Below are 22,147 nucleotides of genomic sequence, written 5' to 3' on the forward strand. Positions count from 1 at the left end.
CGGCCCCGCGCGGCGGGAAGGAGCCCCCCGGGAGGGGAGCGAGCACCCGCCCGCCGCGTCCCCGCGCCGCCCTCCCGTCCCCGGGGAGCCCCCCGCCCCCCCGGACCGCGCTCGCGGGCGGCGCCCCCACACGTCGCCCCCAGCCGGGCTCCGGCCCCCTGTCGGCCGCACCCCGCGCACCGCGGCTCGCGCACCCGGGCCCCGCCGCAATCGCCTCGCTGCGGCCCACCGTCCGGCCCGCTCCGCTCCGCTGCCCGCAGCCCCTCGCCGGCGCCGCCACCTCACCCGCGGCTCCGCGGCCACGGTTTCCGGACGCTCACGTGACCCGCCCGTCCCCGGAGCATGCTGGGAGTTGTAGTCCGACCGCGGCGTCACCTGCGGGCCGCCGGGGGCCGCACGGGGAGGTGGAGGGAGACGAAGGGGGCAGGGAGAGGGAGGGGCGAGGCCTCGGTGAACCCGGCCGCTGGGCTGGAGGAGGAGGCGATAGCCAGGAGTGTAAGCTGGAAAAAGGCAGTGAGAGAGAGATAAAATACAATTTGAGAAGTGCTGTACAGGTCATCTTTTTTTCAGAAAAGCTTAATTCTGCTCTTTCTTTTTTTTAAACAGATAATCCACCTTTTATTTTATTTTTTTTTAATTTATTTAAGACACAGAGAGAGAGAGACAGACAAAGGGAGAAGCAGGCTCCACGCAGGGAGCCCGACGTGGGACTCGATCCCGGGTCTCCAGGATCAGGCCCTGGGCTGAAGGCAGCGCTAAAGGGCTGAGCCACCAGGGCTGCCCTCTGCTTTCTTGTAAAAAGTAACATGCTGCTGGGTGTGCTACTGACCAGCCAACAATAAGGGCATATGCTTTCGATTTTTTTCCCCCAAAGAATATATTTATTTCTACTGCTTTTTTTGTGTGTTTTGTATTACATACCTCCATAAAAGTAATATATATATTTTTTATTTTTTTATTGGAGTTTAATTTGCCAACATATAGCATAACACCCAGTTATGCTTTACATTTTTGTTTAAGTTAATTAAATGACGTGGCCCATGCAGGCAGGGCCAGTAATCTGCCACCATCATTCACCATTCTGCTCTCCACTCCACCCACCCAAATAGATGAATGTTAAGATCCTGACAGCCTCTCGCAAAAATTAAAGGCCTTAAGACACGGCACTTGCAAGTAGAATCTGCTGCCCTCTTGGGCCCTCTTTCAACTTGTTGGGGAAACAGAATTTGTTTTAAAATCTCCCAACCCAGGGATCCCTGGGTGGCGCAGCGGTTTGGCGCCTGCCTTCGGCCCAGGGGCAATCCTGGAGACCCGGGATCGAATCCCACGTCGGGCTCCCGGTGCATGGAGCCTGCTTCTCCCTCTGCCTATGTCTCTGCCTCTCTCTCTCTCTCTCTCTCTCTCTCTCTCTCTCTCTGTGACTATCATAAATAAATAAAAAATTTAAAAAAAAAACATTAAAATAAAAAAATAAAATAAAATCTCCCAACCCAGAAAATCTCTCTACAAAGACAGCAGGAAAAGGGAAGAGTTTTACTATTAGATAGGCATTAAAGTAGAATGTGATGCTTATGGGATGCCTGGGTGGCTCAGAGGTTTCAGCGTCTGCCTTTGGCTCAGGGTGTGATCCTGGGGTCCCAGGATCAAGTCCCACATCTCACTCCGTGCATGGAGCCTGCTTCTCTCTCTGCCTCTGTGTGTGTGTGTGTGTGTGTGTGTGTGTGTACATATATATAAATATGTGGAGGGGGCCCCTGGCTGGCTCAGTTGCTGGAATGTGCAACTCTTGATCTTGAGGTGGTGAATTCAAGCCCCATATTGGGTGTTGATACATCAATAAATATATTATTACATAATATAATATATAGTAGAATATTATTCAGCCTTTAAAAAGAATGAAATTTTTTTGGATTTTATTTATTTATTTATTCATGAGAGACACACAGAAAGAGACAGAAACATAGGCAGAGGGAGAGGGAGAAACAGGCTCCTCGCAGGGAGCCGGATGCAGGACTCGATCCCCAGACCCGGGATCACACCCTGAACAGAAGGCAGACCCTCAACCACTGAGCCACCCAGGCGTCTCAAAAGGAATGAAATTCTGGCACATGCTACAACATAGAGGAACCTCAAGGGCATTATGCTAAATGAAATAAGCCAGTCGCAAAAGGATAAATATTGTATGATTCCATTTACATGAAGTACCTGAAATACCTGGATCAAATTCATAGGGAGAGAGAGTAGGATCATGGTTACCAGAGGCTGAGAGGGAAGAGAAATGGGAGGACAAGTGGGAGTTATTGTTTACTGGGTAGAGTTTCAGTTGGGAATGCTGTAAAAGTTCTGGAGATGATAGGAGTGATGATTGCACAACAATGTGGATATATTTAATGCCTTTAAACAGAACCCTTAAAAATGGCTAAACTGAAGACACCTGGGTGACTTAGTCACTTGAGCATCCAACTCCTGATTTGAACTCAGGTCATGATCTCAGGATCATGAGATTGAGTCCAAGTCGGGCTCTGCACTCAGCACGGGCTCTGCTTAAGATTCTCTCCCTCTCCCTCCACCCCTCCCCCCCCACTGCTCTCTCTCTCTCTAAAAAAAAGGACATACTGTGTAAAGTGTCCATATTGTAAAACATATGTGTGTGCATGTACCTATATGTGTGTATGGATGTGTAGAGTGGGTGTGAATAAAATAAGTACACAACCTGTGTCACTACCACCCAGGTCAGGAAGCCCAGGCCATGCTCTTTGCACTCATAGTCGTGTTGGTGGAGAGGGTCCGGTGGAAAAGGTCAGAACGGGGGAAGGAGAATCTCTCTCTCCCTAACTTCCATAACCATCTAGACATTGTATTTTTTTTTTAAGATGTAATTGATAAGAAAAAAAAAAAAGATGTGATTGATTTATTCATGAGAGACACAGAGAGAGAGAGAGGCCAGACACAGGCAGAGGGAGAAACAGGCTCCATGCGGGGAGCCTGATGTGGGACTTGATCCCTGGACCCCGGGATCACACCCTGAGCCAGAAGCAGGACACTCAACCGCTGAGCCACCCAGGCGTCCCTAGAAATTGTACTATTTGAATTCTACTTCTAGATGTTCTCTAAGCACCAGGGCTGAGTCAGTTGACTTTTTTTTTTTAATTCCCCAGTAACTATTACCAGAAGAAGAAACCATTTTGACACCTAGCCTCACTGACATTAACATCTACCAGGTTTTATTTCCTGCCTCCTGCCCATACCGGGTGGGGGATCTTGCCCCATATTTCATTTTCAATTCACAGACAGATGACTGTGGCTTCCTGAATGACAATGTGCAGCCGTAGCATTTGGCAGTGCCTTTTCTTTTCTTGCTCTACCTGCCAGCATTGGGCTTATTACTCAAAAGAGGGGTTCCTAAAGAGTGATGCATAAATGGAATATGGGTAAGAGAAGTTATAATTTAAAGGTTTTCTGAAGGAATCCTAGAAAGAAAAGCTCTTGGAGAGTGAATAAATCCTCCTCGATTTCAGTGCTTCTCAATCTTTCTAGTCCTCAACCGAAAATGTAAGAGATACATTTTACATCACCTGCGTACATTCATGCATGGATACAACTGACCCAACCATTATACAAAACAGTACTTAGCCTCAACCGCATGAGATATACTCTGGAATTTTGTCCCACTTTCTTCTGTAAAAATGCTGGTTGCAAAAAAAAAAAAAAAAAAATGCTGGCTGCAGGGGCACCTGGTTGTCTCAGTCGGTATTGCCAACCGACTCTCAGTTTCAAGGTTGTGAGTTAGAGGCCCACGTTAAGCATGGAACTGTCTTTAAAAAAAAAAGTTGCCACCCACAAAAATTGACTTCATGATTAACATCATACCCATCTAAACATTTTATCAGTCTGGTATTTCCGTTTCGCACATTGTAGCGTAACTGCCTACACTTACACCCTACATTTCGGAGAAAATCTAGTCCCTGAGATCTGACAAGTGGTGACTCTTCCAGATTCTGCGAGAGTAAAACTTAAGGAAAACTCACCTCAGCCTTCTGCTTCTGCTGCCAACAGGAGACTGATAAACTCAAGGTTTTCCAGACCTAAAAATTAGCCTTTGTTCTGCAGTAGACTTTTTTGAGGGAGGGAAACAGGAATGTTTTCCAGCTCTCTCTTTCCGCGCAAGTTCAGAATTGTTTGGGGGTTTTGTTTTGGTTTTTGGTTTTTGGTTTTTCATCTTCTCTTGGGTCTCCTCCCTTCTCTCAGTGGCTCTTCAAAGAGAGTTGTTCAAGTCCACGAAACAATGGAATGACTCAAGACCCAGATCTGTAACCTCCTAGACCTTGCCGCCCTCTCAGCTAGCTGCCCCCCACCCCAGCAAAACGAGGGACCCCAGGAAAAACTGGGGGCAAAGGATGCAAATAAGAAGGGGAGTAGAGAGAAGGAAGGGGGAGCTAGGCGGCTAGTCCTGTTCCTTCGGCTTTGCTGGGCTGCTGGGGAGTGCTGGCCAGCGCCTCACCTGTGCTGCGCCCCGGGGCTCGCGCTTTCCTTTCACTTTCTCAGGTCGCCAACCCCCAACACCTGGGGACCCAGCGACAGCTTCCACCGCGGCCCCGGTGAGGCGGGAGGAGGAAAGGCACACGGAGGACGGAAAGGGAAAAAACTAGGAGCATAAAGTAAACATTACCTGCGAGCAGAGGTGAGAGAGCGAGCCAGGTAAGCAACAGGTGAACCAGGAAGGTGAAAGCTACGGGATGCGGGATGGAGGGCACCTGCGGTGGGCACTGCTCATTTCTCCTGGGGGGGGGGGGGGGGCTCAGGCCAAGGTAGCGAGGGCTTTTGTCCAAACCCTGAGCCTGAGAACTTACTTGGGGGAGGGGGAATGTGGAAGGAAGATTCTTGCTCAAGTTACAGTGATATGACACCGGAAGTGGAATGGCCTTTATTTGAAAAGCCAGAAGGGAAAGAGTGGTTTCGTTGTGTCTTTTGTTTGCTGGGTCATTTGCCATAGGTGACTTCAGAGGCGTCCAAGAGAGGTATGGGATACTTCTTCATCCATTTAAAGCTCAGGGTTTTCACACACGGTTATGAATCTGGGTGCTTTTTAAAATTGTGTGATGATACAGATTTGTCCTTTCCTGACTCTAGAGAAGACCAAAAAATGAAACTGAAAGAAATGGGGAAGGGTGTCATAAGGCAGGAGCAATGTGAAGCATGTCAAATTTAATCATCAAAGGGATAAGTTTCCATGTATTTTTATGAAACATTGGATGAGGAGACCCAACACAACATCATGTGAAGAACAGTTGAAAGGCCCAGGGATATTTGCCTTGAGCGGATGTGCTTGCTGCCTCAAATATCTGATGGGCTGTCATGTGGAATAGGAATCTGCCAAGTGCTGGCACAGCACGAGGGGCAACAGATGGAAACCCCAGGGAGATAGAGTTCAACCCCATGTAAGTTAGAGTTGGACATGCCAAATGGATTTTTTTTTTCAGGAGACTGAATTCCTTGTAATCAAAGATATCAAAGCACAGGTGGATATTTAAGCAGAAATGCTGAGGTGGGAATGAAGTTTCAGGGGATTGTGTTGATCACTGTTCCCCAAACCCAGAGGGTCATCAGAATCACCCACGGAGCGTGTGCCTGTGTGTGTGTGTGTGTGTGGTGTGTGTGTGCGTGTGTGCGTGTCTGTGTGTGTCTTTAAATATGTTTAGCAGATCTGGGATAGGCTCTAGGAATGTATCTTTCTAATTATCTCCTCTAGTTGGTTCTGACATAACCAGTTAGTTTGGAAAACACTATCTTTAGAAACGTTATTTCCCAGCCTATAGTAAAATATGTCAAAAAACACTTGAAAACCATAGTTTTCATTTTGGGTTGTTTTTTTTTTTTAAGCGTATTTATTTTTAAGTAATTTCTACAGCCAACACGGGGCTTGAAGAACTCACGAACATGAGATCAAGAGTCACATGCTCTACGGACTGAGTCAGCCAGGTGCTCCACATAGTTTTCATCTTAAATATTCTCCAAATCCTAACTTCCTGGTCAAGAAAACCAGAAGAAAAAGGCCACGTCACTCTTCCCCAAACTGACTTCTCTGTCAAATCTTGTCGGTCCTTGTTGTTGGTTGCCTGGACGTTCTGTCTTCCACAGTTGGGGGGGGTTTTCCTCCCCGTGTGAAGCGCAGACAGGATGACACCTAGGCATGACCTCCAGCTGATGAATGCCCGGAGGCTCGCCTCTGCCATCCTCTGGTTCTGGGCACTTGATAGAACATGGGGGATCTCTTGGCCTCAGTGACTAAGATTTTAGTGAATGCTGTCATCCAGCAGTGTTGCTTGTGTCCTGGGCCCAACAGAGAATGGCAGTTAAACTCTTCATTTCAAAGGAATGCCAACTCATGTAGGCAGGTGTGTGCCTGTGGGGGAGGTTCCCTCGCACCTGGCCAGTAATTAGTGTCTTTCTCCCACAAGAATGCAAGTCCTCTGAAGAAATAACCTCCCTTTCCCTCGTCCTGTCCTACATCCCGAGTGCCTAGAACAGTGCCTCATTCACTAAAGAGATGCTGGATTCCTTTTTTTCTTCCTAGGTCCGTTCTAGGTGGCAGGAGCCATGCAATTCTCCAGCTCATCCAGAGCAGCAGATGAGAATTTTGACTATTTGTTCAAGATTATCCTCATTGGGGACTCCAACGTGGGGAAGACGTGTGTGGTTCAGCATTTCAAATCTGGGGTCTACACAGAGACACAGCAGAACACAATTGGGGTGGACTTCACTGTGCGCTCCCTTGAGATTGATGGCAAGAAAGTAAAGGTCAGAAAGGCACAGGGTGGCTCCTCTTCTCTTGGCTAGAGTGCTTGGGTTGTTGTTGTTGTTTTTTCTTTAAGATTTTATATATTTGTTTGAGAGAGAGAGAGCATAAGCAGGGGGAGGGGCAGAGGGAGAAGTAGACTCCCCACTGGGCAGGGAGCCCTATGCAGGACTCCATCCCAGGACCCCGGGATCATGACCTGAGTCGAAGGCAGATGCCCAACCGAGTCACCCAGGTGCCCCTTAGCTAGAGTTCTTAACATCAAAACACATCCCTGGGGAATAAAGGATTTAAATATAAAAGATGAAAGCATAAGAATACCAGAAAAAAAATCATTAGAATATTTATCTTTATCATTGTGGAATGGAGAAATTACCCTTTTTTAAAAAAGATTTTATTTATTTATTTGAAAGAGAGAGAGAGCACAAGCAGGGGCTGGGGGGGCAGAGAGGGAGAGGGACAAGCAGACTCTCTGATGAGCATGGTGCCCAATGCAGGGCCGATCCCAGGACCCTGAGATCATGAACCAAGCTGAAATCAGACACTTAACTGAGTCACCCAGGTGCCCCAGGAAATCAGCCTTTTAAGACAAGAACTCAGATGCCATGAAGGAAAATCACAACCATCTAAAGGCCAAATTTATTTATCTCTATATAATGTTATAAAGGTCATATTTCTACATTCACAAGAACACTGTAAACAAAATTTTAAAAAATGACAAACTGGAGAAAAATATTTGCAAATATGGAACTGACAAAAGGTTTATTTCTTTAATGTGAAAGAGCCACAATAGATATCTAAGAATAACAACCAAACACAAAAAGTAGGCAATCCACAGATTGTACGAAATTGCTATTTCATAGTAAGTTCGATAGAACTAGCTCAGAAATTTATGTCAAGTTGTAAAGGTGCCCATCCTTACTCATAATTTTAAAAGTGCAAATTTGAATAACAGTGAGAGACTTTTACCTATTTGATTAGAAAAGATCAGAAAGTGTTGGAGAAAATGTAAAGCGCAATCTTGCTTCAGATCTTGACTAAGTAAAAACAACAGTAAAAAGAATTTTGGAGGTAATTAGGACAATTTTAACATATTAGATGATACCAGGAAGTTATTGAATAGCTGATTAGCAGTGATGGTGGCATTGTGCTTATGTACAAAAATGTGCACTTTTGACACAAAGGAAGTGACATAAAGCCTGGGATTCACTTTAAAGTAACACCTCAAAGAAAACACAAGAGGCTAGATGAAGCAAGAGTACTGGAATCTTGATAATTATTGAGTCTGGGTGATGAATATATGAGGGTTCCTTGTTTTATTCTCTCTAGTTTTGGGTACGTTTACAATCTTTCTTTAAAAAATACGTTGTATAGGGGCGCCTGGCTGGCTCAGTCAGTGGAGCATGCAACTCATGATTTCAGGATCATGAGTTCAAGCCCCACACTGGGTGCAGAACTTACTTGATGAACTAATCAATTATTAATGAGTACATTTTATAAACAGTGTGAGACAGTGAACAAACAGGTTCCCCCAGACATAGTGGGAGGGTGTACAAACAGATGCCCCCGTGGGATGGCCATTGAAAAGGCATTACTTGGGATCCCTGGGTGGCTCAGCAGTTGAGCACCTGCCTTCAGCCCAGGATGTGATCCTGAAGACCCCGGATCGAGTCCCATATCAAGCTCCCTGCATGGAGCCTGCTTCTCCCTCTGCCTGTGTCTCTGCCTCTCTCTCTCTCTCTCTCTCTCTCTCTCTCTCTCTCTCTCTGTGTCTCATGAATAAATAAATAAAATCTTTAAAAAAAGAAGAGAGAGAGAGAGAAGGGATTACTATTAAAGACACTCCTTAAAAAAAAAAAAAAGACACTCCTAGACATAAACAGCTGAGTGGTCCTTTTTTTTTTTTTTTAAATTTTATTTATCCATTCATGATAAACATAGAGAGAGAGGCAGGCTCCATGCCGAGAGCCTGACGTGGGACTCGATCCCGGGACTCCAGGATCATGCCCTGGGCTGAAGGCAGGTGCTCAACCGCTGAGCCACCTAGGGATCCCTGAGTGGTCCTTTAAAATCAGACCAGTTCAGCCAGCGCCAGCACCTTGGGCAGGTTCAAAGGTAAATCCCAATATCTAGACAAAGGGATGTTGGAGGTTAAAAAACAAGATCAAGAACACCAGACTCATAAATAAATAAAATCTTAAAAAAATGAAAATAAAAAATAAAGGGATGCCTGGGTGGCTCAGTGGTTGAACGTCTACCTTTGGCTCAGGGCCTGATCCTGAGGTCCTGGGATCAAGTCCCACATCAGGTTCCCCGCAGGGAGCCTGCTTCTCTCTCTGCCTGTGTCTCTGCCTCTCTCTGTGTGTCTCTCATGAATAAATCAATAAAATCTTTAAAAAAAAAAAATATATATATATATATATATATAAAACAGCAGACCCAAGACATTGGATACACCTCTCCAACTAAAGCATCCCTTAGATGGTGGCTCCAAACCTGAAAGCACACCCAAATCATCCTGAGGACCACACGGAAACACGGATCCCTGGGCCCCACTCCAGACCTACTGAATTGGGGTATCTCGAAGTGAGACCCAGGAACCTGCTGTTTCCAGACAGCTTAGGTGAGCAAGCTCTCGGCAGGCAGGCCTGGGAACCCCTGATGCGAACCCCCTTTCCTGCCCTTTTGCAGATGCAAGTGTGGGACACCGCAGGTCAGGAGCGCTTCCGGACCATCACTCAAAGCTACTACCGCAGTGCCCACGCGGCCATCATCGCCTACGACCTCACCCGACGGTCCACCTTCGAGTCTGTTCCTCACTGGATCCACGAGATAGAAAAATACGGAGCGGCAAACTTGGTCATTATGCTGATTGGTATGGCGTTTTCGAAGCATTTAGCTTTTCTGTCCTGTCCCCCTCTGCTGATGCTCAGCTTTTATATGCTTCTGACGGCAAGGGAACAGGGGATCCTAAACGTGCAGGCGGTGGACGGGACCTCGGAAAGAGTTTGGCTTAGAATTCCCATCAGATCCACTTGAGAATGGGGGTGGTGGGAAGGGATGCGAACTTGTTGATAATACAGATTCCAAGGCCCACCCTAGAGTGTCTCCTCCCGGAGACCTGGGATGGGGTCCGGGCTTCTCTATGAAGACATCCCCAACTGATTTGATGCAAACGTGTTAGACCACACGGGAAATACCCTGCAGTCTGAGGCTTACAGTATCAGATGGGCTTCAAATCCCCAAGGGAGCCACTCCGAGGCGGGTGACTGACTATCCGTGAATGACTCCCTACACCTGCTAGGACCCTAAGCCAACATATTTTTTTTAAAGATTTTATTTATTTATTCATGAGAGACACACACAGAGAGAGGCAGAGACACAGGCAGAGGGAGAAGCAGGCTCCCTGCAGGGAGACAAATGTGGGACTCGATCCCGGGTCTCCAAGATCACGCCCTAGGCTGCAGGTGGCGTTAAACCGCTGCGCGACAAGGGCTGCCCCCCTAAGCCAATCTTTTTTTTTTATAGTAAGTTTATTTTTTATTGGTGTTCAATTTGCCAACATACAGAATAACACCCAGTGCTCATCCCATCAACTGCCCCCCTCAGTGCCCGTCACCCCTAAGCCAATCTTAACGACAAACCACCATCAAAATTAGCAGCAACTTCAGCTGCACCAAGGAAACTGCCAGCTTAAGATGTGAGCCGTCCTATTGAACATTCAGACGGTGTAAGGTTTCCATCCCTTCTCTATAGTTTCAGTTTTGCAAACGGAGCTGCCTTTTCCTTCCTCCTGTCCACACGGCTATTAACCGAGTGGCTGCTAAATTTTGGCAAGATCGTTTAGGCCCTAGCTACTCAGAGTGTGGCCCACGGACCAGCAGTTACCAGCTGAGGTTTGTTAAAAAGTGCAAGCTCTCAGGCCCCATCCCAGGCTTAATAAATCAGAAGCTTCATTTTAAGAGGAAAAGACATTCATAGGCAAATGGAAGTTTGCACAGCACCAGCCTAGACAGCTAGCTGTGAGATTGACAAAGAGCTAAACGTATCGTGTTTAATGGCTTATTCATCCTCTGACAAGCATGGCCTAGCTCTGCGGCTGGCCACCCTCTGAGCCTTAGTTCCTGATCTATAAGATGTGACTAATACTTAGTGGGTTGTAAAAATGTAATGAGATACTGTACATAAATTGCTTAGCATTGCCTGGAACCAGGTAAATGCTTACTAAACTATAGGATTTGTTCTAGGAAGTTTGTTTGAGGATCTGACTCATCTCTGTTCCAAAGAATTCAGGGCTTATGGTGAGGGGGCGACTTCCTAGGACCTAGGAGAAGCCAGAGGTTGAGCCCCAGCCAGAGCAGGAGCCAGTGGAGCCAGCCCCCCCTCTGACAAGCATCCTCCTCTCAGGACCTGGGCCCTGGGAATCAGCCTCCTTGCACTGTATTGTGTACCTGTTTTCCCTCCCTCAGAGCTGTTTCTCACTGCAGGAGTAGTGGGAGCTGCCCCCATTTACCCTGGAATCCTCACTCATGGAGTTTCTGACATCATCCGCCCCTCACTCTGGCCACAAACCTCATTCTCTCAGTATCCACTTGCTCACATTCCTCAGAAAGGGAATCCCACTGCCCCTGTTCCTTCTTTTCATGGCAAAGCATGACCCAGGCTGCTGGCCTACCCAAGGATGGGCGGGCCTGGGGCAAGGTGTCTACCTGAGACCAAGCAGCTGGGCCCCAGTGGAGAATCAGTCGCGGGATGCGAAGCCTGGACTCGGGTGGGGCCCTAGAAGTCACTGGCGTGTGTAGCCCATTCATTATTACTGGCACATCTAGTCCATTCATTATTACTATCAGGATTCCAGAAAGGACGTTTTGCTTCATAGTTCGGCCCCTGTCCTATGCACAGACTTGAAGGGAATGCTGCTTTGGAACTCATGCTGCTCCTCCTAGCTTGAGAAACAAAGTCATTCCAAGAGCCTAGAGTGGCTGCCTCCTTCCTGCTGCATCAGATCAAAATCTTCAGATTCCATAGTCTGTTGCCCAAGTAGATGCCCCTCCCCCTGGGTCCCCTCCTTTTCTCAGAGGGGCTTGTCCCACGTGGCAGACACCAGGAAAGAGGGATTAGCGAGGCTTCCCCCACGGAGGGCACCTTATCTCTCTGGGAGGAGTGAGGTGCCTCTCTCCTGTAGCTTCTCACCCCAAGACTCCCTTTGGGATCAGAAACTTTCTTTTTTTTTTTAATTTTATTTATTTATTCACGAGAGACACACAGAGAGGCAGAGACACAGGCAGAGAGAGAAGCAGGCTCCATGCAGGGAGCCTGACATGGGACTTGATCCTGGGACTCCAGGATCACTCCCTGGGCCGAAGGCGGCACCAAACCACTGAGCCACTGGGCTGCCCCTGGAATCAGAAACTTTCATAATTTGACTTCTGGTATAAAGGATGCTTCTACAAGCAGAGTTCAGAGTTAGAGAAATAAACACTGACCCTGTAAAGACCCATATTTCTTCCCTATCAACCACTTCTGGGAAGCGCGAAGGAGGATGCTCACCGAGGGGTCCTGCATCCTTCAGGACAGCTGCTTCCTGAGGAGCAGGGCCCCAGCCCTGGAGTGTGAGGACTCCACTCCCTCAGACATCATCCCCCCCCCCAGGAGGGTTGCTAGGAAGATGCTGATGACAAGTGACACAAAACACTTAGCCGGCTCCGGGTGCAATTCTGAGCCCTCTCCTGAGTCACTGCATGTAACTGGACTTTGGAGTCAGGTTTGGGTTTCGCTCTCCCTCTCTGCCCTTCTCCTCTGCACTTGGACTCATTACTCTCTCTAAATTTCCACTTCCTCCTCTACTAAACTGATACCTGCTGCAGGTGTGTTGTTGGGTTGGTGGCTACAGGAAGCACTTAGAGCGGTGCTAAGATCCCAGTGAGGAGAAGCCGTTATTTCCTGGCGGAGCAGGTGAAGCTCCACTGAGCTGGCCAGAGGGGCTCCGAGGCCCACGGCCCACGAGGTGTAGCTCCCAGAGAAGGGGCACCCAAGGGTGAAAAATGTGCATCTCACTAATCACACTTGGGGTTTCCCCAGGAAGGGGGACTGGATCTCTTTTCCATTAAATTCCAGTGCTTCTCCCAATGAAGCAGTCCTTCCTCCAGGCCTGGAAGCTGCTCGCCCCCAGGCCCCCTCCCTTCTCAGCTCTCTTTGGAAGACAACGCCCTTTCTCCAAGGTGCTGGGCCTCCCTTGCTGACTCCCCCCAGCGCCCTCCTGAACTACTAGTTCCTCTGCCACAGACACAGATGGGGACAGGAGGCGGTAACAAATACTAAGATGTTGCAGGATTTCCCGGAAGCTCACAGCTATGGTGGTTTCATAGCCAGGTCTGTGGCTCCTCACAACCACCTCTGCCTCACTTTGTCACTGGTCCTAGAAATCCCCCCAAAGATGATCAGGATGTGCCAGTTTATGACGTGCCCAATCCCAAGGGCTGACATATCGGGTCCTCCTGTTTTCTCTCCGTGGCCTCCTCCCCTTAGTCAAAAAAAGTCAGCTGTGCTGCTCCCTCACAGAAGTGTCCTCGCCCCCTTACTCTATTTCTTTACACAAGGGTCTCTGTCTCTCTCACAAGTTTACTGCAGCCCCTCACAGACATTTACACAAATGTCAGAGAGAGGCTTGGGCACCGATTTATACTGCTCCTCCTCTCCGGCCATTTACAGGAAGATCAGCCCCCCCAACTTGGGGTCCCTCTGTTTCAAATCCCCGGTGGCCCCCATTGCCCTCAAGAGAGCATACAAATTCCCACGCACAACAGACAAGTGCCCTCCCTGCTTTCCTCCCGGAGAAGGCTGGCTCTTACCCTTTGCTCATCCCTTCTGCTGTTTGTGACCTCCTGGCTCTTGGTACTCTCCATCAGAGTGAGCTGTTCAGGAGCCAGCTTCCTGTTATAGGCTATACAGGGTGTTCTCCTAACTTCCCTGGGCACCTGCTGTGTGACCCCTTAGGACTTCAGGCAGACCTTCCCCTTAAACTGCCGTTGTATTTCCAGGTCCACGGTCTCTCAGCAAAAGCTCTCTGTGCCTAAGATATAGGCGTTCAGAATTTGTCAGGTCTTGGGAGAATGCGTTCTATGTTACACAACACCCTCAGCAGGTCTGGGCCACCCCCCCCCCCCCAGGTCAAATGCATGAGTGTTTATACAGTGCACTGAAACGTGTGAATGGTCATACGAAGCAGGGTGAATGAAAACTTCAGATGCCAGTTTAAGGCAGACTTTACTGTCAAAGGAATTACCAGAAAACCAGAGTTTCTGAGCTTTTAGGATTTAGGAAATGTGGACCAGGGATTATATGCCTGTACTTCTACCAACTGTTACCATTCACCTGGTCCTTGACGTATATTATTTCATGGCCTACCTTGGATCAGAAAATTCTGGTACAGTTCTTTTTTTTAAGATTTTACTTATTTATTTATTCATGAGAGATACAGAGAGAGTTAGAGACACAGGTAGAGGGAGAAGCAGGCTCCCTGCAGGGAGCCCGATGGGGGACTCGATGGGGGACTTGATCCTGGGACTCCAGGATCACACCCTGAGTTGAAGGCAGATGCCCAACCTCTGAGCCACCCGGGGGTCCCCTGGTAGTTACTGAACTGTGTGTGTGTCTTGTCTCCTTGACAAGATGAAGAACTCCTGCGTTCAGGGCAGGGCCATCTCACTGGGCGCCCAACACGCAGCACTTAGCAAGCGAGGACTCAGATTGCAAGTGGCAAACACACGGTTTCTCTCCCTTCCACTGGGTGTCCGGCTCGTCCTGAGGTGTGCGGCCCCCAGCTGTGCAGAGGCTGGGCAGTGGACAGTCAGTGCTCTAACCTGCTGTGGCGATGGGGCAGGTTAGGGGAGCAGATCATAAAAGGCAGACCGAGGGCAATCAAACCCAGAACCCACAGCTCAAAGTGAGGGATGCCCAGGGCAGACCCGACTCCCAGCTCAGGGACTCCCACTCCTACATCACTCCCCCCACCAAGGGGCTCTCACATCTTCCTTCCAGAAGCAGAGCCCCGGCGGAGCTTAAGCCTCCCTGGCTGAAACTATGCATGCAGCCGTCTTGAAGATGTGTACCTGGGTTAGTTCGCAGTGGCTGCTGTCATAAATACCATAAACGGAGCAGCTTGAAATCGTGGGCAGGTGTTCTCTCTCAATCCTGGAGGCCAGAAATCAACTCAGAATCTCTAGGCCCAAACCAAGGCTCTGGGGGCTCTAGGGGAGACTCTGCTCTTGGCCTCTTCCAGCTTCTGGCGGCTGCCACCATTCTTTGTTGTGGCCGCAACACCCAGCGTGCACGTCCTTCTTCACCTCACTTCCTCTGTGTGTGTAAAGTCTCCCCCCACCCTGCTCATCAGGATCCATGTGGCTGTATTTGGGGCCCATCCGGTTAATCCAGGTTTCTCTCCCCATCTTGAGATTCTTTTTTTTTTTTTTTTTTCCCATCTTGAGATTCTTCATAACATCTGCAAAGACCAGAGATTAGAACCTAGTGTCTTTGGGAGTCAGTTTTCAGCCCACCACCGTAAAAGCAGGCAGGCAGCGTCTCAGACTGAACACAGTTGGAAGGAAGATTCCTCTGGCCCTGAGCCAACGTGGCCTGACAGAGGGACAGAGTCCTGCAGCCTGTGGCCTGGGTCTGCATGAGCCACCCCCTGGCCTGGGGCCTCCGCACTGGCCAGCGGGGACAGAGGGCAGCAGCCGGACTGCCGTTAGCTGTGCTCCCTGTGGTCACTTACCAACAAGGCCTGAGCCCTTTGTCAGCGATGTGTGTTACAAACACGTTTTTTATCCTGTGGGTGGCTGTGTCACTCTCCTGATGGTGTATTTGTTTTCTGAGATTTTAGTTTGAGGGCACGTGGTTGGCTCAGTCAGTTAAGCGTCTAACTCTTGATCTCAGCTCAGGTCTGGATCTCAGGGTCGTGAGTTCAAGTTCTGCATTGGACTCCACACTGAGCGCAGAGCCTACTTAAAAATTTTGGGGGGTGGGCAGCCCCGGTGGTGAAGCGGTTTAGCGCCACCTACAGCCCAGGGTGTGATCCTGGGGACCCGGGATCAACTCCCACATCAGGCTCCTTGCATGGAGCCTGCTTCTCCCTCTGCCTGTGTCTCTGCCTCTCTCTCTCTCTCTCTGTGTTTCTCATGAATAAATGAATAAAATATTTTTTAAAAATTTTTTTAATTTTTAAGTAATCTGTACACCCAATATGGGGCTCAAAAAAATTTTTTTAAGATTTTATTTATTTATTCATGAAAGACACAGAGAGAGAGGCAGAGGGAGAATCAGGCTCCATGCAGGAAGCCTGATGTGGGACTCGATCCCAAGACTCCAGGATCATGCCCTGGGCCAAAGGCAGATGCTCAACCACTGAGCCACCCAGGCATCCCGTGGGGCTCAAATTTACAATCCGGAGACCATGAGTCACATACTTTACCGACTAAGCCAGCCAGGCACCCCTAAATAAATATATATTTTTAAATATTTTATTTATTTGTTTGTTTATTTGTTTGTTTATTTGAGAGAGAGAGCTTTACTTATTTATTTATCTATTTATTTGAGAGAGAGAGAGCATGAGCAGAAGGAGGAGCAGAAGGACAAGTCACTCCGCACAGAGCATGGAGCCCGACATGGGGCTTGATCTCACAACCCCAAGACCATGACTCGAGCTGAAATCAAGAGTTGCCCACTTAACCAACTAAGCCACCCAGATGCCCCCAAATAGACATTTTCAATTTCAATGTATTTCAATACATCCATCTCTTCCTTAATGATTATTATTTCCTGTATCCTATTGAGGAAGTTCTCCCCTAATCAAAGTCATCAAGATACTCTTAAATATTGCCTTTTGGAGCAAATTTTCCTTCTTTTTCTTTCTTTCTTTCTTTCTTTCTTTCTTTCTTTCTTTCTTTCTTTCTAAGATTTTATTTATTTATTCATAAGAAACACAGAGAGAGAGGCAGAGACACAGGCAGAAGGAGAAGCAGGCTCCATGCAGGCAGCCTGATGCAGAACTCGATCCCAGGACCCTGGAATCCTGCCCTGAGCCAAAGGCAGGTGCTCAACCACTGAGCCACCCAGGTGCCCCTCTTTTCTTTTCTTTTCTTTTCTTTTTTTTATTTTCTTTTCTTTTTTTTCTTTTCTTTTCTTTTCTTCGTTTTCTTTTCTTTTTCTTTCTTTCTTTCTTTCTTTCTTTCTTTCTTCCTTTCTTTCTTCCCTCTCTCTCTCTCTCTCTTCCTTCCCCTCTTCCTTCTCCCCTCCTCCTCCTCCCTCTCTTTTAATTTACTGTGACTTTTACCTTCAGATCTGCAATCTACTCAGAACTGATTTTGATGTGCAGTGGGGTGTATGGACCACATCCTTGTAATTTTTCATATAAAGAGCTAATTGCACCAGGGCTATTTACTAAAAAGTCAACCTTTCCCACTGCTCTGTGATACCATCTTTCTGTAAAAGGTGCATGTATCTGTGAACTTGTTTTTGAGCTTTTAGTCTACTCTGCTGATCTATTTCATTTCTTCTCCTGTGGGGCAAAAGTGCTTCGGACACCACCACGGCTTGTGTCCTCCAAAGGACCAGATATACAGTGTATCTACGGTACTAAATTTTCTTTTTTTTTTTTTTTTGGTACTAAATTTTCATGAGATCTATATACAAATGTTCATAGCCACTCTATCATAATAGCTGAAAACTAGAATCAACTCCATTTCTTCAAATGGATGGACACTTAAACTCTGGTCCACTCATACCACGAACTATCACCCTGCAGTAAGAGGAATAAATTACCAACACATACTTGGATGGATCTCAAGGGAATTACCCTGAGTGAAAAAAGACAATCTCAAAAGGTGACACCCTGTATGACTCCATCTCTGTGACATTCCTGAAATAACAAAATTGTGGTGATGGAGAATGGATTCATGCTTGGGGGTTAGAAGTGATGGGAGGTTGCAAAGCAATGGCATGAAGGAGCGCTCTGTGTGATGGAACTGTTCTGTATCTTGGCTGCAGTGGTGGGTGGAGGGATGTACACATGTGATAAAATCGCACACGATTTTACACGTGCACACACATGTGCACACACACTCCTTTGCAGGAGTGCACTGTGTAACTGCTGAAATCTGCAGAGGCTTTGTGGGATGTGCCAATGTTCATTTCCTGATTTTGAAGTCGGACTATAGTTACCCAAGAGGTTACCCATGAGGAAGTAGGGGGAGCGGTACTTGAGATCTCCCTGAAGCACCTCCTTTAAACACCTGTGAGTCTGTAATTGTTTCAAAATTAAACGTTTTAAAGGCTTTCATGGTGGGGAGGGTTAATTATGGGGGAAAGGGATCTAAAAAGGCTCCTTTAGGGGAAAAAAAACAAGTTGAGAAACACCAGTCTGGCCTGTCTTAATTACTGTAGCTTTGTAATCAATCCTGATGTCTAGTGGAACAGACCCTGTAGGAGAACAATTTTACCTTGAGATTCCTGCCTCAGAGGAATCAAAGTCCGATGACTGGATGAATGTGGGGTTGAAGTGGAAAAGCAAGAGAGATGGGTCACTTTTCCTTCTGTAACCAGTCCTGGGCGAGGCTCACAAAACCCCTCACTGAGCTTTCTTTTCTTTCTCTTCCTTTCTTCCTTCCTTTCTTTCTTTCTTTTCTGAATATTTAATTTATTTATTCATGAGAGACACAGAGAGAGGGAGACACACAGGCAGAGGGAGAAGCAGGCTCCATGCAGGGAGCCAAGGTGGGACTCGATCCCGGGACTCCAGGATCACGCCCTGGGCTAAAGGCAGATGCTCAACCACTGAGCCACCCAGGTGCCCCCCTCACTGAACTCTGGGGTAACTTGGAATGTTCTATAACTCTGAGGGGAATAGCAATAGTTACAGCATGAACTGCACACTCACAGTCCGCATCCTATTGTAAGGGATAGCTAAGTCCTGCATTTTCCATTCTATGTCTTCAATCCAGCAAGTCCTCATCACCATCTCCTCAGCTAGACCCCCTCCCATCACAGTTTCCAACACTTTGTGGTTTGGAAAAGAGTGGAAAGAGAAACAAGATTGGAAGGAAGAAGAGAGAAGATCAAGAGACTCCGTCTGGCACAGTCTTTACCTTGTTAGACCCAGAAGGAATGACAGCCCCTCCCTCCAACACGGAGGCTCCACCTGTCTCTGCCAGTAAAGCACACACCCCCCACCCCCTTCTCACGGCTCCTAAAGATCACATTTGATCCTTTTTTTTTTTTTTTACATTTGATCATTTGATAGTGATTTAAGACAGCAGCTCTGTTTCCATCCACCAGCGGTTTCATTTTCAGTAAATCTGCCCACAATTGCTGTTTATGATTGAATCATATGTGAATATTGCCCAACGAAAATGTTTCTTTTTTAAAAATTTTTTAAAGATTTTATTTATTCATGAGAAACACAGAGAGAGACGCAGAGACACAGGCAGAGGGAGAAGCAGGCTCCCTGCAGGAAGCCCGATACAGAACTTGATTCTGGAGGACCCCGGGATCACACCCTGAGCCGAAGGCAGGTGCTCAACCCACTGAGCCACCGAGGCACCTGAAAATATTTCTTTTAAAGGTTGTTTCAAAAAAAACAAACAGGGGATCCCTGAGTGGCTCAGCGGTTTGGCACCTCCCTTGGGCCCAGGGCGTGATCCTAGAGTCTGGGCATTGAGTCCCGCGTTGTTGGGCTCCTTGCGTGGGGCCTGCTTCTCCCTTTGCCTGTCTCAATCTCTCTCTCTCTCTCTCTCTGTGTGTGTGTGTGTGTCTCAAGAATAAATAAATAAAATCTTGAAAAATATATAACAAGCAAAACAAAACAAAGACCAGATTCAGTTTCTCAGTGGAATATTTGCTTCTCTCTCCCTCCCAGGGAACAAATGTGACCTGTGGGAAAAGCGGCACGTCCTGTTTGAGGATGCCTGCACCCTGGCTGAGAAATACGGCCTCCTTGCTGTGTTAGAGACATCTGCCAAGGAGTCTAAGAACGTAGACGAGGTCTTCACGCTGATGGCCAGGGAGCTGATCGCCCGCAACAGCCTGCACTTACTTGGGGAGCGCACTCTGGACAGCCCGGCCCCGGATTCCAGGCCCATCGTCCTGGCCCAGGGCCCGAAGGAGAAGACCCACTGCATGTGCTGAATATGTTCACGAGGCCGGTTGCACCCACCGGTGCCGCCTCTGACACCCAAGGCAGCTGGGTACCCTGCTGTCCACCACCTTGCATCTCAGACCAAAGCCCAGACTTGCGCTGGTCCTTAACCCTTCCCGCCCCATAGGGAGCAGTTTGCCTCTATTCACAGCAGAGGCCAGACCTGCGGACTCAGCGAAGCGACACCACTGTTTCTCTCCATTCTGCTGATTCTGCTTAGGACTCGGGCGCAGGGGTAGGAAGACAGGTCTGCTCCTCGTTATCCTTCCATTTGGTCTCCCCAACCCTTCAACCATTTTCTACTGAATTTTGCTTCTCGCTGGAAGAAGAGGGTAGTGAAGGAAAGAATAAAGGAGGAATATCAAGAGAGGGGAGAGGATGTTTAGAACATTCCAGCACAGGCAGGAGGGATGGGAAAAAAGCCTGCAGTGATAAACTGTTAACTGTTGTTACCTTTTGCTTCCTGATAGTCACACCTCAGGTCTTTTGTTTGGGGAGCAAAGCCTTTCACATAAAGACCATAAATACTGTCTTGCCAAATGGTCAAGAGCCATGTGATGGAGACAGAGGTGGATCTCTCTTTATCCTACTGGGGCTGATGTGACCACCCTCCTGGAATGTGGGAGATGCCTACGATTTCTTTCTAAAATACCAGATTAAAAAAATAATAATAAAAAAATAAACCAGATTATCTGCTGGACAAAAACTCACTTCTGAATTGAAATTCAGTTGGCTCAGAGATGAATATCAAGCCAGTATTGACCTCACTGTGTGGCCTGTGTGTGTGCCGTGTATCCTCCAGAACCTGTGAGTAATAAACATTGTTTTTTCAAAGTTCCCCGATGGTTGTTGCTGAGGCATATCTTGTAATCATAAAAACCACAAGGGCGGGTCCAACCGCAGCAAAGGCTCTGAATCAGGAGAGGTCTGTGTGGACTCACCTCTCAGTACTATGGATAGGCTGAGACCAGCACAAAACAGGTAGCCACTAACCATGTGTGTGGCTCCTGAGTACTTGAAATGAGGCTAATTCAAGTTGGAGATGAGCTCTTAGTGTAAAATACACACCAGATTTTGAACACTTAGTACAAAAAAAAAAAAAGTTTAAGGAGTCTTACAATAATTTTATATTGATTATATTTTATAATGTTATTTTATTTTATTAAAGACTTTATTTATTTATTTATTTATTTATTTATTTATTTATTTATTTAAGAGAGAAAGACAGGAGAGAGAGAGCACAGAGGAAGAGGGAGAAGCGGACTCTGCTGAGCAGGGAGCCTGACCAGGAGCTCAATCCCAGGACCCTGGGATCACAACCTGAGCTAAAGGCAGGCGCTTAACCAACTGAACCACCCAGGAGTCCCTGAAATGATATTTTGGATAAATTAGGTTAAAAAACATATTATTAACATTTCACCTGCTTGGTTTTCTTTTTTACTTTTTAAATGTGGCTACTAGAAATATTCAAATTACATTTGCGGCTCACACCATAGATCTATCAGACAGTACAGTAAAGCAATGCTCCTCAAAGCGTAGTTCGCCAACCAGACATATAAGAGTGGCAGGGGGACACTTGTTATGGATTCTTGAGGCCCCTCAGTGACGGACAGAATCAGAATCTTTTCACAAATCCACATCCACCCAAGCCTGCCCGGTGCTTCTTCCCCACACTGAAACTTTCAGATGCCTAATGTGCAGAGGCTGGGGGCTTAGGAGGGAGATCATAGAGAATTAATCACATTTTCATTCATTGCACTTTATATTTCTTGTTGAAATAAGCCACCTACCTTTAGGAAACATGAGGGGAAATCCCACTACATGCCACACAATGAACGCATCATAGCGGATTGACCTTTTTCATCTGCAAGTGAGTGCTCTAAAGGAAGGGTGAGGCCCAGTCGAATCTCACAGGCTGATGGAGAATAATCCCTACTAAGCCACCTCATGATTTTCAGAGGAGGCGGGCAGCCCGGGTGGCCCAGTGGTTTAGTGCCGCCTTCAGCCCAGGGTGTGATCCTGGGGCCCCGGGTTCAAGTCCCACATCGGGCTCCCTGCATGGAGCCTGCTTCTCCCTCTGCCTGTGTCTCTGCCTCTCTCTCTCTCTGTCTCTCATGAATAAATAAATAAAATCTTTAAAAAAAGATTTTCAGAGGAGGCAA

The 22,147-nt window shown here is 47.4% G+C and overlaps 2 protein-coding genes across 9 annotated transcripts in view; one reads left to right on the forward strand and one right to left on the reverse strand.

The window, feature by feature from the left end:
- The window catches only part of SLC37A3 (solute carrier family 37 member 3), an 82,855-nt gene extending 82,529 nt beyond the window's left edge, over positions 1 to 326 (reverse strand). For 3 of the 4 annotated variants that reach the window (XM_041753420.1, XM_041753419.1, XM_041753417.1), the window contains exon 1: positions 195 to 326. The gene's annotated coding sequence lies outside the window, so the exon portion shown is untranslated. Of the gene's footprint in view, positions 1 to 180 lie in introns of all 4 variants that reach the window. The other variant, XM_041753418.1, reaches the window with a different exon arrangement.
- A 3,647-nt stretch (positions 327 to 3,973) lies between these two features.
- RAB19 (RAB19, member RAS oncogene family) lies at positions 3,974 to 20,799 on the forward strand. 5 transcript variants are annotated; one of them, XM_041752897.1, is made up of 5 exons: positions 3,974 to 4,074; positions 4,546 to 4,698; positions 6,575 to 6,798; positions 9,488 to 9,671; positions 19,707 to 20,799. In XM_041752897.1, exons 3-5 carry the CDS (start codon positions 6,598 to 6,600, stop codon positions 19,973 to 19,975), a joined length of 654 nt encoding a protein of 217 aa, XP_041608831.1. In that variant the 5' UTR covers positions 3,974 to 4,074; positions 4,546 to 4,698; positions 6,575 to 6,597; the 3' UTR covers positions 19,976 to 20,799. The 5 variants fall into 5 exon arrangements, with proteins under 5 accessions (XP_041608831.1, XP_041608832.1, XP_041608829.1 ...); XM_041752896.1 differs by having other exon boundaries at positions 3,996 to 4,074; positions 4,249 to 4,698; XM_041752898.1 differs by having other exon boundaries at positions 3,984 to 4,681.
- Positions 20,800 to 22,147: the final 1,348 nt, after the last annotated feature.

The sequence above is a fragment of the Vulpes lagopus genome, chromosome 4 (genome assembly GCF_018345385.1).
Source record: "Vulpes lagopus strain Blue_001 chromosome 4, ASM1834538v1, whole genome shotgun sequence".
Classification (NCBI taxonomy): domain Eukaryota; kingdom Metazoa; phylum Chordata; class Mammalia; order Carnivora; family Canidae; genus Vulpes; species Vulpes lagopus.